We start from the raw sequence: 22,136 nt of genomic DNA on the forward strand, positions 1-22,136 counted from the left end.
GTGTTCTTACTTTGAATGCGGACGTGCTCACGAGATATGTTACCGCTTGTTACTGACCCTCGTCGTAATCACGCGGTATCTTGATAAGTACTGACCCTTACTAGAATCCTGTGATAGAGTTTACCGAGCTATGCTCATAGAAGAGGGCCATGAGGCTTCATGTACCATGCTCCGTGGGATGCATCATCGTGTAACGTATTCTCATGATTATCTTTTCACGTATCACGAGTAGTCGTAGGGGGACGGGGGGTATTTAAATCTAAGATTGGTCCAATATTTAAATCCACTGACATATTAAATTTCATGTGCCTTTGCAACAGACACGTTATGACCGTCGACGATGAACGCCAGATGTGACAATTTTCATTGATATCTTTTAACTTGTACTGTCAATGCCAAATGGGAATAACTGATAAAGCGCAAGGGACGACAAGGGGGAACAGTAGGGAACAGTCCGTCTGAGACTTGTCGGTCTGGGCTGGTCTGGGACGAATGTTTAAGCGGGTTCGAACCTTGGGATTATATATCAGACTCAGGCATCTCGACCTCGACATTGACACACTGTCAAGATCATCGAATATTATAGATATCGACTGTCATATCACCTTGCTTGCCCAGATGCAAAGGTCACCCCTAGAGTTTAAAGTACATTTATAGTAGATGCAAAATTTCTCAAGGCTCCTCGCCATTCTCATCAACATCAATGTTCTCGCCATTTGCCAACTGCTGAATGAAGTGATCGATCTTGGCTTTGTGTATACGGTGATGTTCCTGCCATCCCTTCCAAGGATGATGAGGGTGCTGTAAACAAGACCAGGTCAGCCAGGTCAATAAAATATCGAATAGTGAAGACTGACTGTACGACCAAACGCCTGGAAAATCTTGTCTGACGTCCCTTCCGGCTTTGTGAAAAAGTACTTCGCAAGAAGGATGTCATCTCCGCGGCTGTAACGCATCTTCTTCTCTGGTGGCTGAGGTAGAGGCTCATCCTCTTCTGTCCGGTTGAGTTCGTGCTTGTGACGCCGCCAGAACTTCATCCATGACGCGCGTGAGTGATGCGGAGCCTTAGAAGTGATGATTAGTCGAAAGAATTTAACGGAATGTTTTTCAGTCGATTACCTTGGTAGCAACATCCTTCCAAAACGCAACCATGTCAAATCGTTCTTGGGACCTAGATAACATCATAAAACCGCCGCGGGAAAACCCATTTTGGGGAGACTTACTTCCTGTACTCCATGAAGCGCACCAGGAACGCAACATCCTCGTCCGTAAAAGCTACCCCCTTTCCTGTCGTACTCCTGAACAGAGCGCGAGGTGGAGTCGGAGACCGATTACGTGGACGACCAGCATCTTGCTGTAGCCGAGCCTGTGCAGCCGCGATGATACCAGGGCCCGTAGTCCCGAGGGGCAGGAGTTGCTCTTCCTCTTCCGGCTCAACTTCGCCTTCAGGGCGGGGTGTGTTGTTGTCGCCTGTGTCCATCGAGTAGCCACCCAACCGGATCTGATGCTTATTGCAGTATCGGCGCCAAGAGTAAAATCTGCGGCACTCATCAGATCAATGATACCGCCTTACTTGAAACACACTCACGTATGATGGGGCGCCTACCAAACACGGTGGCATCAGACAAGGTCGAACGGTACCGAAATACAAACAAACTTACTTTGACTGCAATCCTCTCGCAGATTTCTCTCAAACTGGAGATAATTTAGTCTTAGCTGCCACCTGATGGCAAGTACTCACCTCAGGACGAGACCTTGTTCTTGACAGTAATCAATGTATCGTTTGAGGTATAATACATCATCAGAAGTAAACAAATTTCCTCCGTATGTGCTCTTAATCACGCGCGTTGGGGGGGTTGGGGAACGTGCTGGGGGGTTCCGGCGATTCAGTACAAGAGCGGAAGGTGAGGCGGCGGGCGGCGCCTAAGAATAAAGTTACACTGATATACCATGCAGGAATAGATGAGATGAAACTCACAATATTACGGGTGCGTTTACGACCACGAGGCTTCTCAGTAAGAGTATTATCAGCAGGGACCGAAGACGGACCAGCCGCCGACGGTCCTGCCTCTGCCATGTAAGGTGCAGTCTGATCATAAGGATGCTCGTACTGATATTGACCATATGAATGGCAGCCTTGACTAACACACATGACAACTTACCGAAGCAGGGTCGTAAGGGTAGTCATTAGCCGGAGGAGCCCAATCAGGACGGTCATCTCCGTATCTATAGTCGTAAGCTGCCGCACTCGGCCCAGCTACCATATGGGGCGGAGGCTGGTTGAAGGGTGTCACCCAAGGCTCATCTCGATATGGATGGGTTTGTCGGGCAAGCATCGCAGCGGTCTGGGGTGAAGTTATGTGCGTTTGTTGTGGTGCGATGGCATTTGGGGCTTGCCATGATTGGGGCGGGGCGGCTGTTGGAGGCTGCATACCTCGAGGCGGCGCGTGCATTGGATGTCCGTACACAGGATACCCGTAGGATGTTTGAGGCGGATGAACCATGGGGTCCCCAGGAGGCATAGGAGGCATTGCTTGTGGGTGGGGAGCCATAGGCTGCATTGGAGCTGTCTGAGATGCGGCGGGGCGCGTTTGATCAGTCTGAGATGGGACGATGGTAGGCGGCGTCACTCTGGTAAGGTCATTTAACCGGGCGAAGAACAATCAGTGTAAAGCAAAAGACAAACTTCTCTGTCCCAGTGACCTTGCATCCCGCCCAGTTGTTCTGGAACGTTTGAAGAGCGCCAGCACGTACGCACTCATGAACCCAGCGGTAATGGAGAACGATTTTACCCTTTTTACCGGCGTACTGACGGTACAAGTTCTGGCCTGATTCCTTATGTGGATCGACTGAGGTGCAGTTGCATAAATTGTGGCGGACATGACAAAACCCTGTGCTCACCAAGAATGTACGGCGTCCCGCTGTACCCTGGTGACGATGTGCCGCCGTGTTTCTGCCGAAAGCGGGGATTTAGTAACCCATCCTCGACGGCTCAAAGACCCAATCTGTGCGGTAATTTACTAAAGGGTGACTTACCGTTACGAGTTCGACGAGTGTGTCCCTGTCTTCCACTTCCTTCTCGATGTACACGTTGAGGGGAGTACCCATCATAGGCTCGAGAAAGAGCTCGCCACCGGGGCCATCTGTGGTGGGAGATGCATCCTGGCCCGAGCGCAAGGATACACTTTGTTCATGCTGATTGCGTCTGGTAGAACGCGCTGGTGCCATGGGTCTTAGCCAGGACTCCTTGATGTAATGATAGAAGTGGTGGTTGGGGTCAAGGTTTGAGTTTCTGAGGCGGAGTGGCAGGAGGCTACCGGCCGGCGGAGATCAAAATTCACCGGATGCCACCGGTCCAGTTGGCATCATCGTCTTTGACTTAATGACAGGTTGCTTAATAGGTTATCTTATCTAAACCGTGCGGCGTATAGATCGAGAGAGTTCTCACTAGGTGCTCAGCAAGCGACGTTAGCATCCTGAACGATTCATGGCAGTCGCGCAATCTCTGGAATACCTATCTCAGGCGCAGGTTGACAAGGTTGGTCCCGGTTGGAACCGTGCTCGTGTCTGACCTCTGATATGTTGGTCAGTTCTATAGGGATGGGTGAGTCAAATATCTGGGGAAATCATCGTTCTCTGTAACCAGTGTATATAGGTACTTAATCGTCCCTCATTTTCTCTCTCACGACCAGACGAGTTCTCTTTTGATGCGGGCAAAGGAGCTTCTTGGTGCATTTACACCAGAGGACCATCCCCTGGTGAGTGCTCCATTTAAATTGCGCGAACATCCAGGACTCTAGACGCGTGGTAGACCAAATTCACAACATCGGATAAGGACCACGTCGGTGACGACTACTTTCTGACTTCAGGCGATAAGATCCGCTATTTCCTTGACGAAGATGCTGTCGACAGTAGTGGGAAGCTTACCAGGGATAAGACAAGGGCAGTGAATAAGATCGGTCACGGTTCGTTACTCATACGCATCAGTCTTCATATTCATCTTACTTAAGCTAGCCCTGCACGAATTGGACCCTGTGTTCCGGGACGTTACTCTGGAAAACGACCGACTGAAGGCTCTAGCCCGCGATCTGCGATTCCACCACGATCCAGTTGGTAAAGATCATATTTGGTCATCACACACCCAGTGGATACTGATATATAAACTAGCATTGCAATCGATGGTTATATTCAAACAGTCTCAGACCGGTGGCGCAGGTGAGCAACTGACATCAGCCGGTAACGACATTCCAACTAATACACCAACCTTTTAGTGCCCGAACATAACGACTCGTAAGTGGCAAGTCACCGGTGTTGAATCCAAGTCTAAAATTGGCCATTTGGCAACTCAGTACGTTTCTTGTCAGTATCTGTCCTTCTCCCTGTTTCCATATATTCATACACATCATATATAGTACACGTCACCCCCAAGTGCTCTTGGGTTTTGGATAGCTCTTGAGAAGTGCACACCCACGAACGGCGCCCTGTCATTCTTGCCCGGGTCCCATCTAACAACTCCGATCACGAAGAGATTTATACGTTTACCAGGAGGTGGCACCGGTTTCGAGCAGCTTGCCACCCCTCCGACTCCTTCGTCCGACCTAAAGGAGGAAACGAGCGAGATTGCGCCAGAAGGTACATCAGAAGGAAAATATGTGCTGGAAGTTTGCGAGCCAGGTAGGTGGTTACATGCTCGCTAGACGTCCATCGCTGAACAACAGATGCTAGGTGATCTTGTCCTCATCCACGGCAGTGTCCTTCACAAGTCAGAGCGTAATACTAGTGCTCATACAAGATTTGCATATACTTTCCACATGATTGACTCCTCCCCTTACGTCAAATACGACGAGAAGAACTGGCTTCAGCCTACTGAAGCAATGCCTTTCTCCAGAATCTTGGACGTACCAAATGGAAGTACTCTTTCCACTGCTGTACATTAGCCAGATGAATATTTGTCTGTTTAGAAGATTGTTGTGCACGAGAAATTCAGTTGCTAACATACTATCTTCGTATTGCCCAAATATTTATCCATACACCATGCTGTAATAACATATTACAATACTTGAACTTTTGCCCTGGACAGCAGAGTCTCTGGCTTCAAGTGGTACAGTTCGTCTATGAGGGCTGGGAGGAAAGTACCAGATCCATGAACATCGCTTCTTTCTGCTGCGCACTCGGCTGCCACCGTTAGAGCCAAAACACTACAGTCATTAGTCAGTCTTCTTGTTGTACGAAATTGCTTAATCAAATTTTGACTTACCCACCAACAGCACCTATCAGCATATTTCCCCTGACGAGCTTCGCGAGCTCAGGCCCAGGGCTCGTTCCAGGGGCATCGGCCAGAAGTGAGGCACCAGCACAAAACGTAGCAACGCAGGTGCCAACAAGACATCCAGACCCTGTAATGTCACCGAGCAGTTTATGGCCGTTCTCCAACTTCACCACGATGTTGCCATCGGACACCCAGTCTGTCGGTCCTGTCATGACAGCGATGCATCCTTACGGCGTGTGCGTTTAAGCGCACGTACTCGCGATATTCACGGCGCACTTACGTTCTTTCTTGGCTATCTCGCGGATAAAAGACACCGGGTCTGCAAACCCGGAGCCAACGCTATCAACTCCTTTAGCTTGTACCTGCAAATAAATAATATAAATTCGCAAATTCCACGCAGAAGCAGGATGTGTCACAGACTTCGTTCGAGTTAGCGAGAGAAGCCATCTCACCAGCATTTCCTTTGATAACGCTAGCCTGCCATGCATTTAAGAGTTCTGAAGCCGTCGTCTTCCTGAACTGAGTGGCCCCCACTCCAACTGGGTCAAAGACCACGGGCTTTTGTGCTTCGTTTGCGTATTGCCCCGCAAGTATCATACTACTTTTGTCCCCAATGGTTCCAAAGTTTATGAGTAAAGCACCCGGAATGCGACTAAGATCGTGCATTTCTTCGGAAGCAGTAGCCATAATCGGACTTGCACCCAAGGCTAAGGTAGCATTCGCGGATTGGTTCGTGACCACGACATTTGTGATCTATGTGACGGTTAGTCGACAGGCAAGATAGAGTGCGTGAGAGCATCTACCTGATGGATGAGTGGACTCTTGTCTCGTATCACTTGCATAAGTTCGACAACACTGTTCTTGATGGCCTCCACATCGCACACTTGCGGCACTCGACTCTGCACATCGAAATGGTGAACCCACGCATCGAGGCTACCCCTTAGCTTTTGGGCAGCGGAACGAGGTGCTGAAGATGCCACAATGTCCGAGACCACGGCGATCCCATCTAGTCTGTGTCCAGAGGTTGACACGGATCCATGTAAGGTTCGCAGGACGTTAGTGGAATTTATGCCCCCTAGAGAACAAGTCTTTAGACATCTCAGTAGATGTAGGGTATGCATTTCTGCATACCAATTGCAACGGCCTTGATATTTGTGCCATCCAGGGCTTGAAGCAGTGAACCGACACCTCTGACGCCAATGATTGGGCTAGTCAGCTTCTTAGTTGTGGTGCCCCAGACGGCACCGATGCCAATATAATCAACTTCGTCCTCTATTGCTTTCTTCACGTGGTCTGCATTGTTGCAGGAGACACCAATCACAATATCCGCGGGGAGTAAAGTCTTTGCGACATGGACCGGCATGTCTGTTTGCCCCAGATGCACGCCGTCGGCTTGAACGGCGAGCGCGATATCAATACGGTCATTGATGATGAGAGGAACCTTGTATTTTGAACAAAGGATCTTCGACTCTTGTGCAATTTCCAAAAACTGGAGCGAACCGTCTGAAAGAGCAATGAAGAGACAAACAACCACTTCTCACTTCTAGGGTGTCGGACTTCTTTTCTCGGATCTGAACAACGGTTACACCGCCTTGCAGGGCCTAGAAAGATTAGCGTAAACAGAGACAGGCCGATAAGCACACGTCGTTTATGCTTCCGAATCGGAGAATGATGCCCAGACCTCTTCCAAGGATTCAAGATATTCCTGAAAATGAGGGAGCGGTTTTAATGATGTTTGAGATCATGGGTATCTCTGACCTTTCCTGGTGGCAGCAGCTCCCGGCCTGTGACCAAGTACAGTGAAAAGTCAATTGTCATTATTTTGAGGACGGGGAGTGCTCGTTCAGAGAGAACGATCCCCCGCCAGCTTCTGCCTCAGGATAACGGCACCGACGGCCAACCGGGCCGACGGCAACGTTCAATGTTTGCCAAGAAAGGAAAGTGCTCATTCAGCCTCACTAGCTCAGCTAGTACTCACATATACTTTTTACAGTGCGTATCTTGCAGTTGTAAGCATATCGAGCACTCTGTGCTATTCCCTAAGGTATGTACTATGTACTCCAATTTATATATTTTCTGAATCATCTCGTGTCAACAGATAGTGGTGTTGCAAGTCAGATGCTGGCAGGACTGAGCGAAACTGAAGTTGAACAAAGCAGGCAAGACCCTATTTTTCCCACTAGCTGCCTGTAAGAATATCGGGGCATCATGATCTCACTTGAATTCTCCGCATTTCGTTAGTGCATGCGAATTTTCGCTTGGACACTGACGTCACGACATCATTCTTGCTGCCTCTTCCCATCTGGTTGGCTCCCCTGGATTAGCACGTAAAGAGATACAATCATGATGTACCTTTGTATAAGAACCCCTCAGCATCTGGCAGATCCTGCCACCTTGTAATGGATCCTTCTACGCTCTGGTGGTCCTTCTCTAGTCTCGCAGCTGCGTTTGTGCTTTTTCAAATGTTCACCGTGCCATCACACTTGCGCCATCTCCCTTGTGTTCCGATTCTCCCTCTTTTGGTTAGTTATTTATCAGGTGAGGTCGAGGATGTTCGTATCAAGCGTCTTATTCTACCATTCGCAAACGAGAGGGATGAAGGACTCGTCCTCGTGTGGGCGTTAGGTCGATGGATGATTCACATCCTTGATCACAAGGTATGCCCTTCATGATACTTCTAAGCTCTTATTTATCCTCCTCCAGCTTGGGGCTCAAATGGCTGAGAACCCTTTGTTATATCCGAAAGAGTTACCCCCCGATGGTCTCTTGTTATGGCGCTTCATTGGGGGCTCAAACGTCCTCTTGGCAAATGGTGAACGGTGGAAGAAACACTCCAACGTCATCCGAGATGCCTTTAATCTTTCCATCCCTATCGACCAGTTCACCCATTTGGCCAAGAACCTCTTTGATGTCATTAATCCGCCCTCGGATGGGAATGACACCCATACTGTCGACTTTTCTGATCTCGCGCAGCGTTTCGCCCTAGATGCAGTTGGGTCTTCAGTCCTTGGGTATGACTTTGATGCTATCCGCACTGAGTCCTTGTTCGTCCACGAGTACAACGGCATTATGCACGATATCGCCAACCCTCTTTATCTGATTATGCCCTTCCTTGAGAAGGTTTTTCCTCGCAGGAAGGTCATCAAGCGCATGGACAACTTAGTCGACAAATTTAAAATGCTGCTTCAGGCAAAACGCAATGACCCTGGAGATGATATGATGACTTTCATGCTAAAAGATCCTGCGATGTCCGAGGAAGAGCTTCGTGATAATATGGTCGTCCTCTTCATAGCTGGCCACGTATGTTCAATCCGCTGCCTTTTGATGACAGGCGTTAATTACACCTCATATCTTAGGATACATCTGCTGGAGGTCTCTCCACTCTAATTTATTTCCTTGCGATTCACCCAGAGATTCAAGCCGCTGCGCGCGAGGAAACTCTTCGTGTTCTTGGCCCTACTTCTATTCCCAGCGTCGATACCCTCTCTGCTGCATCATTGCCTTATCTCAACGCCTGCATTCGTGAATCTCTTCGTATCAACACTCCGATCTCATATATCGTCCCTCGTGCCGCCGTGGAAGCTGTCACCCTTGGAAAGTACTACATTCCACCTAACACCTCACTTATATACAATATCTACGCCGTCCATCACCGCAATGACGTCTGGGGTGATCCCCACACTTTCAGGCCCAACCGCTTCCTCGATAATACCGAGAGGGGCTCGGTTCTCAAGGATGCCTGGATTGCTTTCGCCTCTGGACCTCGGCAGTGCCCTGCTCGTAACTTTGCTCTCTACGAGCAGCGTGCCCTAGCCGTAATGTTGTTGCGGGAGTACGAGTGGATATTACCAGCAGATTCGATTCATAAAAATGGATTGAAGAACGCCTTCTCCCCATTTGCCCTGACGCTCCCCCGTGACCTTCATATCACTTTCACGAAGCGCAAGTGTTAGAAGACAGCGCTTCTCATGATCATCATCTGTGTCATTAGTTTTGCCGCATATTGCCCTCGGCAATTGTTCAAGATCAGAGATGGCGCTTGATTATAACGACATTTATTACGACGTGAGGCAGATTTTTTATGTAAATAGTGTTTTTATCAGCCCTTCAGGTTGTTGTAATACTCTTTTGTAGCCAGTTTGCGAATATCAACTATGGTTCATCGATTTACGATTTCATCAACTGCTGAGAACTGCGTGTCCCGCACGAGCTGCGCACGTTCGAATACATTGGTTTTTGATTCGCGGACTCTCCCGAGCTTTGTCTGGGAGTCGCGCAAACCCTATTCTTTAGACTGCCGTCTGAAGACTCTAGACATCAAAAATACCTGGACAATTAAACGGTATTTACATAAAGAAATTGTGCTAGTGTTCAACATAAATATTGCCAGGACCCAGTATTCAAGCCGGGAATGATACGGGTGCTCAGGCATGTATAATAAGTGTTCTTCAATAAAAGGAATGCTACATCCCTCCGTGTGCGACCCGCGCATCAAGCGATAAGCTCACTCCTTCGCGCTTTTGCTTCCTTCCTTTTCCTCGCCCATTCCTGTTCTCGTGGAACAGGGTCAATGGCTCTCCAGTCCCCCCACATGCCCGTCTTGTAGATGGCCCTAATATTCGGAACGAGCAGCAGAGCGACGGCCAGCCAGTCACTGAGCATATGGAATATATAGAACGTTGCCTTTTCTGAAGAAGTGTTACCTGAGCCCGAGGCTGTCGACGTAAGGGAGGTCGTGCGGTGATACATAAAAAATAGTCGGAAGATCGCAGAGGATGCCTGTGCGATGAAGGAAATCATAATTATCATATTGAAAATACAGAGGGCACGAATCCTTACGTTACAGGCGAGGATGACAAGAAGTAGTCTGACGTGAATCGGCTCCACTTTTGGTAGCTTTCTGGCGCGAACAACCAGGACCGCCACAAAGAGTATGAGGAAGAGAGCAATACTGGAGCTTATGTACCTGCGCAAAGATGTTAATTAAGACAGAGTTATATTAGTCAAGATCTGATGCACCTGGTGATCATCACTTCGTTGGCCGTGCTCGCATTATCCATTCCACCACGGTAATGCGCGTTACCAATTATACCGGGGATAGTGGCAGCGAGGAAGGTCAGGTTCAGCACGTCGGTAAACCAGCGATAGAAGAAACGCTTCTTGGGATCGTCATGGTGGTGAATGTCATCTGAAAGATGAAGCGAAGCACTGTGGAAAGGGGAAAGAGGGTGCATAGAGGACGACATCGAAGGAGCAACAGGTGAATCTTGCGGATCCGTAAAATCTGCTGGACCCTTTGTAGAGTTCACATACATGCAGCGCAGAAGAGTCACGACGTCGTGCGCTATGGATATATATGGCAAAGCAATCGAGACTTGCATGTAAGTCGTCAATGCTGGGGATATCCTTTCAGCTGGGTTGCGGGATTGCCAGGCTCGTAGTGAGAATATTATAACTCTGGGGAGGTGACATGAGGCAATGCGCACCGAGGTAGGAGGGATCTGTTCTCACCTTTCTATGGTCGTAATGATTGCGTTGATGCTCACGACGGCCCGCGAATGCTTGTTATAAAGCCGGGAAACGAAGATGGGTATGAGTGAGAAATATAGTATGGAGAAAAATATTGATGTGCCAAAGTCAGAAGTCATTGGGACACCCCCTACTGGCGACGGGAATGAAATTTCGCTTGACTTCGCCCACTGCATACTCGGGCGACGGGGTGAGCTCTGGAAAAAAGTAGAGGACACAAACAGGCAAAAAAGAACGACGGCAGAAATGACAGCCATTCTGAATCTACGCATACAGTGGAGAAATCATCCCATCCAGCCTGAGTATACATACTTGAAGCTACGCAGCATGTGGATGTCGCGAGTCCGAAAGGCCTGCTTCAACGAGGCCCCAAAATGCGGTGAACATATACACCTGCCAAATTTGGGAGGAGCCTAGATAGAGAATTGGAAATTCCGGCTCTCTCCGGACGCCGCAAGCGGAAAACTTCAGCCCTGAGGTTGACCGCCCCTTGTTAACACCAGTGTCAGAGCTTTCCTGAAAGTACTGGAAGTGAATACCGCGTTGGACAGATCTCCAGAGCAGTCGGTGTGAACGGTAGGTTAGGCAGCGTTTTCTTCTCAGAGTATTCGGTCAAGAATCTAACAGCTACTATTCAAATCCAGGATGGCGGTAGAGCGGTGTATCCCGCGACTGTGTGCCTGCGTATCGTGAGCAAGGCAAGAAGTACTATGATGGAGAGCACTACGCTACGACAAAGCCCGAAGGACACCCATGGCTGACTAAGCTACGGTGCTAATACGCGACTGCTACTTCGCCCCTCCTCGCCTAGGGGTCCCCCACTCCAGCGGCGCCCATGGTGACGCATCAGGATCTTTCCGTAGGCTTTGATACCTGAGGCTAGCGTTTTTGACACGATGATTCAATGACATACGACTGCTGTCTCTCACCTGACGCACACAAGCCCCTAGCTCATTGGAATTAATCCCGCAGCAATTCAATTTCTCAAAACTGCTCCTCACGACAATGACATGAATCCAGCTTGCTCCCTGCCCGCAACCTCTGGCACTTGACCCGTGAACAGATGTTGCGCAAACTTTATTTATGAAAGGCCACATTTGCAAAGATTTCCAATGAAATCAAAAGAGAAGCTAAACTTACGTGGTTCTGCTACATTCTGTCAGTCATGCTTCAAAGTCCACACTCGCGCCCATCCGTAAGTTGCGACTATCATCTGACCTCCTGGTTACAGTGAACGCTAAGACATTTCAGCATGCCCGCATCTTCCAATGGCCTCTGAACGAGTCGATGCCTTTGTCATTTTCCTGATGCAAAATTCTGTTGCATTTTCCCGTACGGTTTCCATGGTGTAGTTATGCCACTTACCGCGTAACGTCAGATCCCAAGCACAAAAAGGTGATGTTTCTACTGTACGAGCGCTCGCCTATCTCTACGTGACGAAATGATCTTCGTTGGACGTGGAAGGCTATGAATGAGAACAAACCCATCCTGCTTCAGCCCTGATGAAGTAACGGATCTCCTTGTCGTACAATTTTGGTCCCGGCAACAAGGCGTGGCTTTCGATTTTCTGGTTCAGAAGACATTGGCACGAACGTGATTTTTGGTGTTTACGTCTACATTCCCAGCGGATACAGATGGGCCTCTGGCTCATTGCGAATCATAGAACCCGTCTCTGTCAATACGCTGAACTTGCAAGCCTAGAACGACAACACATGGGATTAAATAAATGTGCTGACTGCCCCACGGAATGTCATCCGCTCACCCTGAAGCGAGACATCGTTTAGAACAGTCGCTGAAAGACTCGTATCGAGCGGAAATCCCCTCTATCCACTATCATGACAACCAATCCGCGTATCATTTTTAACAGAATTCCTCGTGGCTTGACCAGGGGGGATTCTTGCCAAGGCGCTTGCTTTCAGTCCTTGGCGATACGTAAGCCAACTTAAATAGCATTAGGATTCAAGGCGTTCCGATAGGACCCCGGCTGCTCCCTATACTGTATGTCCACCGGTAGCGCCTCATACGTCCTCGAAATCACCCATCCTATGGTCCTAAATGTTGCGCCTCGGAAGCCTGTAGCACATACCCTATGTCCGTCGGTAGCGCCCCGAGAGGCCGTGGATTCCGACGACAAAGCTCAAACAGGTGTCCAGTTTCCCTAAACAGGCACTGGTTGACTACCAACTGACGAAGGGATTCACCATGTAGCTATGTTTACTGACATATGGTACACTTATGCGGAACATTTGGTAGCACTAGTTGTGGTAGTAGAACCAGAATCGAACCGTTTTTTGTATCATCCAACCCCTGCACCCTTGTGAACTCTGTGCTATGACCTGGCAAAACATCCTAGACGAGCTGAAAAAAGCTGCTCTGACAATCAGCAATCAAGGACCAGCATCTGAGAGTATCCTCGGAGTTAAGCACCTGACACTTCAGCATTCCGTAGACCACTGGGAGGAGCTTCATGCGCCCGTTCATGCGATCTTCGGTTGGGGGCAAGAAGGAGGTCTACTATCTTCGAAATCGAGTCAGGCAGACTTTCTCCTTATACACGACTTTCTGAATACCTTTGCCCACGTCGAGCAAGATGTCGGGGAAGGATCCTGTCTGTCTGCAATGGTTCCTCGAATGCATACAGCGCTCGAGCTCTGGTGAGTTATTTTGTTCAGCTCTGGTGAGGGGTCATCACTCACTGGGCAATCACAGTCAAAAGGCTCCCCAATCACCTGCACACGGAAACCAGTCAGAGCCACTGCACCTGCGCACAAACCCATCTCGTACCACTGGCACACCATCACCTGCAAGGCCTGACACCCAGCGAAAGGAATATATCGAGATCTCAGAGGGCTCAGATAAGGAAGACGAAGAAAGTACCGACGGGTCAGAGGGCCATGACACTGATGATGAACGGTAGGCGTCAAATCAATAAGTCAAATATTAATAAACTGAAGTCAAAAAGGACGCACCAGGCTCGAGTTCAGGCAGCTGTAGGCTCAAGAGTCACTAAACAGACAACCACAGAGCAACGGGTCCAGAGGCTAAACGAGGCAAAGAATCTAGGGCTTATAATTGAGTTTGGGCCGACTTTTGTCAAGTGTCGATGTGGAGTCAGTATAAAGCTAGATTCTGGAGACCGTCGGACTCTTCAGAAGCTCAAGAGCGGAAAAAATCGCAACAAACTTCCCCAACAACGCCAATATGACCTTAGCAAATACGACCGCCACCTTCAGCGATGCCCCTGGGCAACTGGATCCAGATCGAAGTCCAAAACTAAAAAAGAGTACATTCCCGTAAGTTTGTGTCGGAAATAATCATGTTCCTTTCGCTCACCACAATCCAATATAGATGAAACCAATCACTTCGTTCTTCACATCATCGGTCAAAAAATCATCAGAGACAATCAAGCAGAAGTCTCCGCAAAGCATTCCTCCACTCACTGTAGCGCAGGCTGATGGGGCCAACATTGACACGAGTGTGGCATGTCTGGGACGAGCTGATGGTGCATATGCACTCCTTGCTAAGAATGCAGTTGCCGGAGACGTGGGAGGGGTTGGCAGCATCACCAGTCGCGTTGAGATAGCGAAGGGTCTCTTTCCATACAAGTATGGAGTGTCAGCACAGGAAGGAACGACGACTGATGACATATCTGCCTCACCGTCTCAAAGAAACACGCATACCAGCATCACGAAATTTAGTCAGGAGGAGCTTGCAATCCTTGGACAGGAACTGTTGAGCCGTCGGCGTTGGTTCATAGAAAATGGCTGTGATGCTGGTTCACGTATCATACGTTCTGCGACTTGTACACGCCGCTTTGTCCCTGATTCAGATGGGAAAGTGATGTGTGAGCAATGCTGTGCACTGGACAAAGACAAGAGCCTACAGCGGCAGCTTCGACGTGTAAGTGGTCATCATGACAGCAGTATGTTTCAACTGATGCAATGAAAATAATAGGCTTCAAAACGAGACAAAGCTGATGCACAGCTTTCAGAGACAGATCGGAATAAGGTCGAAAAGCGGCGAGTCACAAACACGTCACTGATACTTGTTCAAACTCGTTCCGCCCAGCTGAAGGAATACTTGAAGGACCCACGGGTACATCGAGCGTATCAGTTGCTTGAGAATGATGATTATGGTCGAGTGTTCCTTGAGCTATTCAAACACGCAAATGTAAGTCTTTCAATCCAACTGTTAGACTTACCCTCATGTTGAATTCACCAAAAGAGCGGGCATCTGCAGGAACACGGTTTATTTGTCAAAATTGCAGAAGCATTAGCAGACAAAGTAGGACGAACGCATAGCGACAATCCTAATGCAAAGTACGGTGCACGCTATGACTCAGAAGTGATGAATTTTTTCATTGCTATGCGTGGATATGGGAGCCAAAGTGCAGTACAATATGGCCTTCTTAGCCAGGTTATCGGGGGAGTCTGCCAGCGCAGATTACGGTGAGTGACTTTCAGCAAGCACGAGTTCATGGGCTTACTATACATAATGGATTGGAAGTGCTATTGCAGCTCAAACTAGCCGTCACATGGACAGCCCATACCTTTCACCTCATAATATTGGCCGTCTTGTTAATGACATTGCACACCGTGGCCACCAAGGTGTCCCAATTGTTCTTGCTATGGACTGTACAGTGGTTCGTGATGATGACTTATAAGATACTTCGTTCTAGTCATTGATATAAGTCATTAGGTCAAGGGCCGACTCGCACACTGCACAATGTTTGGGTCTCATATTTTGGGGGGCATGAAACCACTCTCTGAAGTTGAGGTCAACACGCGTGAAGATATAGAACGGATAATCAAGGAGGTCGTTGACGAGAACTCGTTGGCATCTCAAGTTCGTGTCCTTATAGGGAAGGTGTGTTTTTTTTGCAAGACAAATCACGGTGCAAAGAAACTTACTTGTCTCATCAGACACCATTGCCTGGTTCGCGCCCCATTCCACTGCTGGTCGCTACCAGTCAAGGCAAGGAAACTGCCGAAGACAATGCTCGCACACTGCTCGACTGCCTCTCTCTATGTCAGAGGGCAGGATTGGCTGTTATCTCTTGTGGATCGGATGGCGCTTCGAGTGAAGTTGGTGCCCATGACATCATTCACAACTCAGCGTCGGAACATTTGACATTTTCAATTGAAAAGTTCGGGTTTATCTTCAGCATTCCTATTTTTCCAACTGGTCCCTTGGTGACTGTTCCTGACCCAAGTCACGTCCAAAAGGTGTTGCGGAACAACGAGCAAAGCGGAACACACCTTCTCAGTGTTGGCGATCACTGCTTGACACATCAAACACTCGTAGCGCTACGCAAGGAGCCCAACAGTGGCATGGTAAAGAAGGATGTTGAGAACACGGACAAGCAGGATGACGGGGCGGCCATTAGATTGTTCCATTCTAACGCATTACGAGCATGTTTGACGGGTGATGGTCAGTCGATACAGAAGCCCTATCATCTTGCATTTGCGGTGCATTTCATCTGTGGTAAGATTCTGTTTTTTTTTCATGTCCGAAGTATCTCTAAAGTTGACACATGGGTACTAGGTGAACTTTTCGATGCATACTTCAAGCGTGACCTTTCACATGCTGAACGAGTACGTGCAGCAATGCGAGCAAAATTATTCCTTCAACTCTGGCACAATCATATTATCGACAAAAGCAAACACCCAGTCTATGGCCATTTCTTTCCTCTACGTCGCAGCTTTATCTCCTTCCAAAATTTCAAGTCACTCGACTCATGTTGCGATGCGCTCATAAAACTTGCACTTGTTTACCGCGAGTACTATCCCACTGTCCCCTTCCTTCCCTGGCAGCATGGTTCATTGCCTTTAGAGAAAATCTTCGGCATTGCACGTGAATTTCTCACCAACTTCAGCTACGTCGAATTCCTTGGCATCCTGCGTCATATCGAGCAACGACAAGAGGTTCTCCTTCGGTTGGCACAATCAGGAGTCCACGAACGTAAGGAGAAATCGTCTGGTTATGTCTATGACACTACGCTGGAGAGGCTAAGTCATGAAGACCTCAAGAAGTTGACTAATATTCCATCTCGATTGCAAATGGAAGACATTGCGAACGTAGCTTGGGAGGATGTAGTGGCTATTTTCAACGATGTGAGTAGGGTACCGAGTGCACTGTAGCTAATACTAACCCATCTGGCAGGCACTCGGTGTCTCAAACATATCACCGCTGCCACTAGTGTTTACAGCCAGTCGAACTGAGACTAAACGACTCAAGCAGGCCGGGAAGCGGAAAGCCAGATGTGAGGATGAGAGTGGCAGCGAGGATGATGACGACGATGATTTGGAGAATGCCGCACCACTCCGTCTAGCTGCTGCGCAAGCTGAAAGTGATGCTCGTGACTTATGCGACCCATCAATCCCAGATAGTGTTCAGTACGCAAAAGTCTTGCACCATATGTCTCGCATGTCTGCACTCACAGCTGACCTTGAGGATGCCGAAGAAGTCGAAGAGCAGATATCCCGGAAGCCACATGCTATTGTTCCAAGCATTGTCAACCTTCTCAATCCAGCACCTCCATCAAATCGACCGAGCGAGCACGCCAATGTTACTCCCATCACAACTCTCAATCACGCACTAGATGTCACTGCTGTGGTCCGCTTGCGCAAATCTCACGACCGAAACTCGGGTGTTCTCTCCGAAAAATCGTTCGAGCGGAAGGCCAAATACTCCCACTACGAGCCAAAAAACTTGGCCAGAGTCACAATGCAGCTCGACTCGGCTGCTGGCCTTGACATGTCGGATGGTAATGGTGTTTTTTTGGCGTGATAGATTCAGAGACATTTTTGACTTATGAGTTTGCAGGTGTGGCTCATCCGAATGAGATCCAACATATCCTTCGGCATTCAATTCACACAAACGATGACCTGCAGCTCCTCATGCACAAACGACAGGGTGGCTACTCGCGTGTTGAACGTTGGACGGCCACCAAGGCAAATCCCACCCGTGACGATGGCGCTGGAAGTTCTTCTGTTAGTATCGGGAACTGGGCAATTGCAAAGCAGCTGATTGCAGCTGTGCCACGCCTTGAAGATAATCGTATGTGTCGCACTTGATTACTTCGAGTCACGATCACTAAACATGATTTTTCACTCTTCAGTTCCTGGTATCGCGACGCGAAATGTCAGCGACATATCACCGCTAGTAATTGGCTCGTACGTTGTCATGCAACGCTCACAGCCCGAGGGCCACTATATTGGCCAAGTGGTTTGTATATACAAGAAGAATGGTAGTGGTAAAGGCACTCGACACGAGAGTGTTCTCTTTGCCGGCACAAAAGATGTTCCCTCATTGACAAACTTAGGATTACGGGTTTTCATTCAGGTAAGTGGTGCCGTTTTCCTGCTTGCTTGTATTGATTTAAATTCTCGAACTTCTAAGACGCACCCTGAAGAAAGTGAAAACTCATTTTGGCACTACAGCAAGTCCACAGGGCATTTATGGACACTTGCCAGTATCAAAGAACTCGTCTACAATCTCGGAACATCCGCGCTGAGCGTCTCAGATGGCCGATATCACGCTCTGAAACCGTGGGCTTTTGAACGGCAAGTTTCTATTCTACAAAATGCTGTAAAACATATATTTATCTTTCTCTATAGATGGGAAACAGCTGGTATGGTGACAGTGCGCGATATTATTGCATCGCAGTTCACCGTACGGCCTCGCAAGAAGCAGAACCGTGGGCGTACATAGCTAGAATCCAGTAGCACGCAATGTTTTGCGGAAAATTTCCTTTTTTGGTATGTTTTGGGAACCAAGCATGTCCGAAGTGCGCCCCACAAGCCTCAAAAGTGGTGCGCCCCACAAGGAAAATTTTGAAAATTTGCGGACATACAGTATAGGGAGCAGCCGGGGTCCTGTTCCGATGGTTTCACAAAACTACTGGTTCAGTGTTGCCATCGTCTTGCGGAGCGATACGCCCTTGATTCAAGCCGGATAACATGTACAAAATTGACATATCTGGAACGTGTATATCATGGTATGGACAAGGCCGGTGATCACGTTGATTTTCTGGCTGGAAAAAATGTCGGCAAATCGATTAATCAGTGCTGGTTCTCGAAGATGATGCGTAGGAAGTGATAGATGCGTAGATTGCAGCTGTATCATTTATTGTACATGAATCTAATACATGATCCATGATCCGTGATAGATCCACGCGGCTTCAAGGTAGTGGTAACATTGCAATCGTTTTGATCATCGTTGGAGGACGTACTATCGGGTATACTAAGTATACAATCCATGAATAAGCAAACGGGCGAGTCCATCCGAATGATAGCAGGCATATATACATTATGATATAAAGTGAAATCGGAGATAACTTCATGATCCTTTCATTTCAATCGCTCACCCCATTCCTTGAAAGCCTCCCTGCCCAGACTACGTCCTCGAGCGCCTGTAGTTTCCAAATACTCCGCAAGCTGCTGTGCAGAAGCCTAGAATGAGCGCAACCAGGGCGCCTAGTGCAAGCCAATTCGCGTTCCCCCAACTCGCGTTGATGCCCTCGCTACTCAAGCGATCTTTGACGACACCGAACAGAGACATGCTAACAATCCATGCAACAAATGTGCACAGCGTCGCGAGTCCGGCGAGAAAACTCATAAATACAGTGCCCGCACGATGGTATCCAGCGCCACACACTCCGAAGAGGAATGCAAGACCGGCAAGACCAGCGGCAATTGGGTAAAGGATAAGAACGAAGGTGAGATTGTGAAGAACTCCTGTGTTGATATCTCCTGGGAGAGGGAAATAGTAGCCAATTTGAACCTTCGAGCCCGTATAACCAAATACACCAAAGGAATATTGGTTGGCATTAAGAAAGCTTATGGTGTTCCATGTTGGTGCTGAGACAGAAACCTGTGAACACCGTCAGAAACATGATAACGATGATAAGATCAGACGGAACATACAAAAATGAGAAGAAGCGTTGCTGAAAAACAGAAAAAGAGACCAGGAAGCGCGCCGGATGCTGCCATCTTGATTGTCGAACGGAGTGACAATGAAAAAACCTCTAATACGTGTCCGTAGAAGGTCTAGGAACATTCAGCGGCTTTTAACGTCCAAGAATTATGCTGCGCCGCAGGTGCTAAGCTCCTTCAAGAGCTATGACGTCAACTGCTGGTGATGTCACATCTCCAAATGTAATGTGCACGTGATAAAAATTGCACAGCGTGATTAATAATATCGTTGGCGCGGAGGCACCAATGGTGAAATACTTTCCGAACTAGACTGCGACGCAGCGCATAGCGCACAGCTAGTACTGCCACCCACAATCCCCTACCTGCTTGCTGTTGTGCGGACAGACCCGTTGCTGCGGACGGCATTTCTTTCCGATGTGAATTTCGTTGTGAGCAGGTCCTCCTGGATTGCCAACTCTGGCCTGCGACCATAACTCCAGTCAGGGCTACTAATGGCGTACGGATTGTATGCGGATTGCACTTTTAGAGTAAGTAAGTCTGAGTCGCAAATTTGACCACGAAACAGGTATCTGGACCTCCGTGATTTGGTGCGAGCGATCTACTCTGCCTGATGCGAGGCACATGGTGTACGGTATCTCGACATTCCTAGAGATGAAGAATATCAGCACCATTCAGGGCTGTGACCAATCCCAAGTCTACACTAGACGTACCGGAGGCCATAATGATCGTGTGTGTAATTCTGTTGGAATCATTACCAATACTTGCTATACTGTTTACATCACCTTCAGATTGCTTGAGGCCTGAATGTACTCTATGTAAGTTTATCGATGTTGAGCAGCTTGGGCTGATATACAGTCGGTCGGGTGCAATGTACCTCAAAGGTACGCTGAGTGGTCTTGTCTAGTGAGACAGTTAAAGGAGGAAGCCAGTTTTTTTTTAGTGTCTCTGCATACATGCCCTATCGTTGCCAAGCATCCGAATCACCGTGCTGATGGTCAGTGTTGCCGTCGGTGACGTAGTAAGCCCAGGGCTTACAGCTGACTATCATTGCCGGCAAGTCAAGTCTTATCGCGTTTTCACTGAGCACAATCTATGAGCTCTCAAGAAAAATAGATGAGCACGACACACGATGCACTCACTGCGCCTGCCTGTGGCAATCAATAATTCGTCGGACTTGCATATCCTGCCTTTTTGGTCCAAATAGGTGGCTAGAGCATCCACATTCATACCGCTTTGGGTTTGACGAATTGCTTTGAGGTGTGGATGTGGACTCTGTGGTGCGTCCACAGTAGCCCAACCTATATAATGCACCCCAGACTGTTGACCACCTCATACTGTTAACCACCTCATACTTCACTTTGCAATTTTTCCGTCACTGTTTTCCCCCATATCAAACCATGAGGAGTATCAAGAAATTCTTTCAAACGTGAGTCGACCATTTTCGCGTTCTACTCATTGTCATAATACTAATCAATAATTCTAAGGTCCGAGAACGACCAGACGGTGTCACTTAAGCACTCTAAATCAGTGCCATACGGACTTTGCTCAGATGGGAGGACGCGCGAGCCTCGTGCCGATCCTTCCAAAGCCGTATACCGCGGCAAGACACCCCTCAAACCGTCCGACATCATTTACGTCCAGCAAACTCCAGGGGTGCTGGACATGTTCGACGCGCAAATGTCGCAAGACGTCTCGTTCCATCCGCCCGCTCGCGCCCACTTTGGCACTCGTGCGGACTTACAGGTCAAGTTTCCCGACTTCCCTCAGCCACCTGTGCCCATTCGTAGCGCTTCAAGGACCACTTCAATGAATTCAAAGATTCGGCCTCAACTTCCTATCCAGGATGGCCATACTCCTGTATTGGGAAGTAGCCGACAGGCGGAACGTGTTCGCGCCAAGTCGAGCATTGCTCGCTCATACACTCCTACTCCCGCCCCCCCTGTTCCTACCACCCACTCCCCGCGCCCAATCATCTTGCGCTCTACGCCCAGCTCACGCCCACGTCTACATCATGTTCCATCCCATGTCGCCATTCATGGACAGTCTCACAGGGACTATCGTGATTTTTTGAAGGAGCAGGACCCGGACGTCATCCGTAAAATGATCAATACTTATCCTGTGGCGCCTCTTTGCAGGAAACAGACGCCAGCGCATTTGCGCCCGATTCGTTTTGACATGGATGATCCGCATGAGATGAAGCCTATTGGCTACTTCGTTCGTGCGGCTATGACTAATGGTTGTCCCCTCGATGCACGCGCGGATGGCTCGTACCGCCGCATCATTAATGCGGTTGATCCCAACGGACATCATTCCGAAGATCGGCACTGATTGGTCTCGGCGGGTTGTACTTCTGTGATTGTGAAGAGTTTATTAAGAAAGAGTTTGGCGCTGTACTACCAAAA

At 48.6% G+C, this 22,136-nt stretch overlaps 9 protein-coding genes across 9 annotated transcripts; 5 read left to right on the forward strand and 4 right to left on the reverse strand.

Moving 5' to 3' along the window:
• Positions 1-563: 563 nt before the first annotated feature.
• DEU56DRAFT_778725 (uncharacterized protein) lies at positions 564-3,283 on the reverse strand. The gene is made up of 12 exons (XM_041351836.1): positions 3,037-3,283; positions 2,902-2,953; positions 2,687-2,849; positions 2,163-2,631; positions 1,979-2,110; positions 1,742-1,923; positions 1,662-1,695; positions 1,589-1,602; positions 1,224-1,538; positions 1,120-1,171; positions 858-1,064; positions 564-801 (listed from the first exon to the last, which is right to left on the reverse strand). The coding sequence occupies exons 1-12, from the start codon at positions 3,226-3,228 to the stop codon at positions 673-675; spliced, it is 1,941 nt and encodes a 646-aa protein (XP_041212915.1). The 5' UTR covers positions 3,229-3,283; the 3' UTR covers positions 564-672.
• Positions 3,284-3,386: 103 nt separating this feature from the next.
• Positions 3,387-5,087, forward strand: DEU56DRAFT_778732 (uncharacterized protein). The gene is made up of 10 exons (XM_041351837.1): positions 3,387-3,538; positions 3,591-3,604; positions 3,656-3,758; positions 3,812-3,965; positions 4,015-4,113; positions 4,168-4,215; positions 4,272-4,290; positions 4,350-4,359; positions 4,413-4,674; positions 4,726-5,087. The coding sequence occupies exons 1-10, from the start codon at positions 3,488-3,490 to the stop codon at positions 4,935-4,937; spliced, it is 972 nt and encodes a 323-aa protein (XP_041212916.1). The 5' UTR covers positions 3,387-3,487; the 3' UTR covers positions 4,938-5,087.
• DEU56DRAFT_850556 (Hydroxyethylthiazole kinase family-domain-containing protein) lies at positions 5,051-7,112 on the reverse strand (the record flags this gene model as incomplete). Its single annotated transcript, XM_041355182.1, has 9 exons — positions 7,028-7,112; positions 6,951-6,974; positions 6,811-6,870; positions 6,401-6,758; positions 6,073-6,344; positions 5,690-6,022; positions 5,550-5,631; positions 5,258-5,495; positions 5,051-5,198 (listed from the first exon to the last, which is right to left on the reverse strand). The coding sequence occupies exons 1-9, from the start codon at positions 7,085-7,087 to the stop codon at positions 5,051-5,053; spliced, it is 1,575 nt and encodes a 524-aa protein (XP_041212917.1). The 5' UTR covers positions 7,088-7,112.
• A 556-nt stretch (positions 7,113-7,668) lies between these two features.
• DEU56DRAFT_977557 (cytochrome P450) lies at positions 7,669-9,222 on the forward strand (the record flags this gene model as incomplete). Its single annotated transcript, XM_041359656.1, has 3 exons — positions 7,669-7,926; positions 7,973-8,569; positions 8,626-9,222. 3 exons carry the CDS (start codon positions 7,669-7,671, stop codon positions 9,220-9,222), a joined length of 1,452 nt encoding a protein of 483 aa, XP_041212918.1.
• A 538-nt stretch (positions 9,223-9,760) lies between these two features.
• DEU56DRAFT_728664 (uncharacterized protein) lies at positions 9,761-10,974 on the reverse strand (the record flags this gene model as incomplete). Its single annotated transcript, XM_041348056.1, has 4 exons — positions 9,761-10,048; positions 10,109-10,235; positions 10,289-10,726; positions 10,781-10,974. The coding sequence occupies 4 exons, from the start codon at positions 10,972-10,974 to the stop codon at positions 9,761-9,763; spliced, it is 1,047 nt and encodes a 348-aa protein (XP_041212919.1).
• Positions 10,975-13,129: 2,155 nt separating this feature from the next.
• On the forward strand, positions 13,130-16,938 carry DEU56DRAFT_728609 (uncharacterized protein; the record flags this gene model as incomplete). Its single annotated transcript, XM_041348052.1, has 8 exons — positions 13,130-13,452; positions 13,508-13,711; positions 13,761-14,091; positions 14,207-14,698; positions 14,753-14,972; positions 15,570-15,664; positions 15,721-16,282; positions 16,343-16,938. 8 exons carry the CDS (start codon positions 13,130-13,132, stop codon positions 16,936-16,938), a joined length of 2,823 nt encoding a protein of 940 aa, XP_041212920.1.
• A 147-nt stretch (positions 16,939-17,085) lies between these two features.
• Positions 17,086-18,557, forward strand: DEU56DRAFT_577481 (uncharacterized protein). The gene is made up of 6 exons (XM_041346905.1): positions 17,086-17,193; positions 17,252-17,564; positions 17,624-17,857; positions 17,919-18,142; positions 18,200-18,363; positions 18,418-18,557. The coding sequence occupies exons 2-6, from the start codon at positions 17,525-17,527 to the stop codon at positions 18,509-18,511; spliced, it is 756 nt and encodes a 251-aa protein (XP_041212921.1). The 5' UTR covers positions 17,086-17,193; positions 17,252-17,524; the 3' UTR covers positions 18,512-18,557.
• A 351-nt stretch (positions 18,558-18,908) lies between these two features.
• DEU56DRAFT_778762 (uncharacterized protein) lies at positions 18,909-19,946 on the reverse strand. Its single transcript, XM_041351838.1, has 2 exons — positions 19,726-19,946; positions 18,909-19,672 (listed from the first exon to the last, which is right to left on the reverse strand). The coding sequence occupies exons 1-2, from the start codon at positions 19,789-19,791 to the stop codon at positions 19,196-19,198; spliced, it is 543 nt and encodes a 180-aa protein (XP_041212922.1). The 5' UTR covers positions 19,792-19,946; the 3' UTR covers positions 18,909-19,195.
• Positions 19,947-21,131: 1,185 nt separating this feature from the next.
• Positions 21,132-22,062, forward strand: DEU56DRAFT_908483 (uncharacterized protein; the record flags this gene model as incomplete). The annotated part of the gene is made up of 2 exons (XM_041357011.1): positions 21,132-21,160; positions 21,219-22,062. The coding sequence occupies 2 exons, from the start codon at positions 21,132-21,134 to the stop codon at positions 22,060-22,062; spliced, it is 873 nt and encodes a 290-aa protein (XP_041212923.1).
• Between the last annotated feature and the right edge of the window lie 74 nt (positions 22,063-22,136).

The sequence above is a fragment of the Suillus clintonianus genome (genome assembly GCF_016758775.1).
Source record: "Suillus clintonianus strain FC179 chromosome Unknown DEU56scaffold_9, whole genome shotgun sequence".
NCBI lineage: Eukaryota > Fungi > Basidiomycota > Agaricomycetes > Boletales > Suillaceae > Suillus > Suillus clintonianus.

Coding starts and splice junctions, on each gene's coding strand:
- DEU56DRAFT_778725 (XM_041351836.1), bottom strand. CDS start 3,228: ATGGCACCAGCGCGTTCTACCAGACGCAATCAGCATGAACAAAGTGTA. Junction 1,924..1,978: donor GTAAACGCACCCGTAATATT/GTGAGTTTCATC, acceptor CTTTATTCTTAG/GCGCCGCCCGCCGCCTCACC. Junction 1,696..1,741: donor GAACAAGGTCTCGTCCTGAG/GTGAGTACTTGC, acceptor AATTATCTCCAG/TTTGAGAGAAATCTGCGAGA.
- DEU56DRAFT_778732 (XM_041351837.1), top strand. CDS start 3,488: ATGGCAGTCGCGCAATCTCTGGAATACCTATCTCAGGCGCAGGTTGAC. Junction 3,966..4,014: donor AGTGAATAAGATCGGTCACG/GTTCGTTACTCA, acceptor TACTTAAGCTAG/CCCTGCACGAATTGGACCCT. Junction 4,114..4,167: donor ATTCCACCACGATCCAGTTG/GTAAAGATCATA, acceptor TATATAAACTAG/CATTGCAATCGATGGTTATA.
- DEU56DRAFT_577481 (XM_041346905.1), top strand. CDS start 17,525: ATGCAGCTCGACTCGGCTGCTGGCCTTGACATGTCGGATG. Junction 17,858..17,918: donor GCCACGCCTTGAAGATAATC/GTATGTGTCGCA, acceptor TTCACTCTTCAG/TTCCTGGTATCGCGACGCGA. Junction 18,364..18,417: donor AAACCGTGGGCTTTTGAACG/GCAAGTTTCTAT, acceptor CTTTCTCTATAG/ATGGGAAACAGCTGGTATGG.
- DEU56DRAFT_778762 (XM_041351838.1), bottom strand. CDS start 19,791: ATGGCAGCATCCGGCGCGCTTCCTGGTCTCTTTTTCTGTTTTTCAGCA. Junction 19,673..19,725: donor CAACGCTTCTTCTCATTTTT/GTATGTTCCGTC, acceptor CGGTGTTCACAG/GTTTCTGTCTCAGCACCAAC.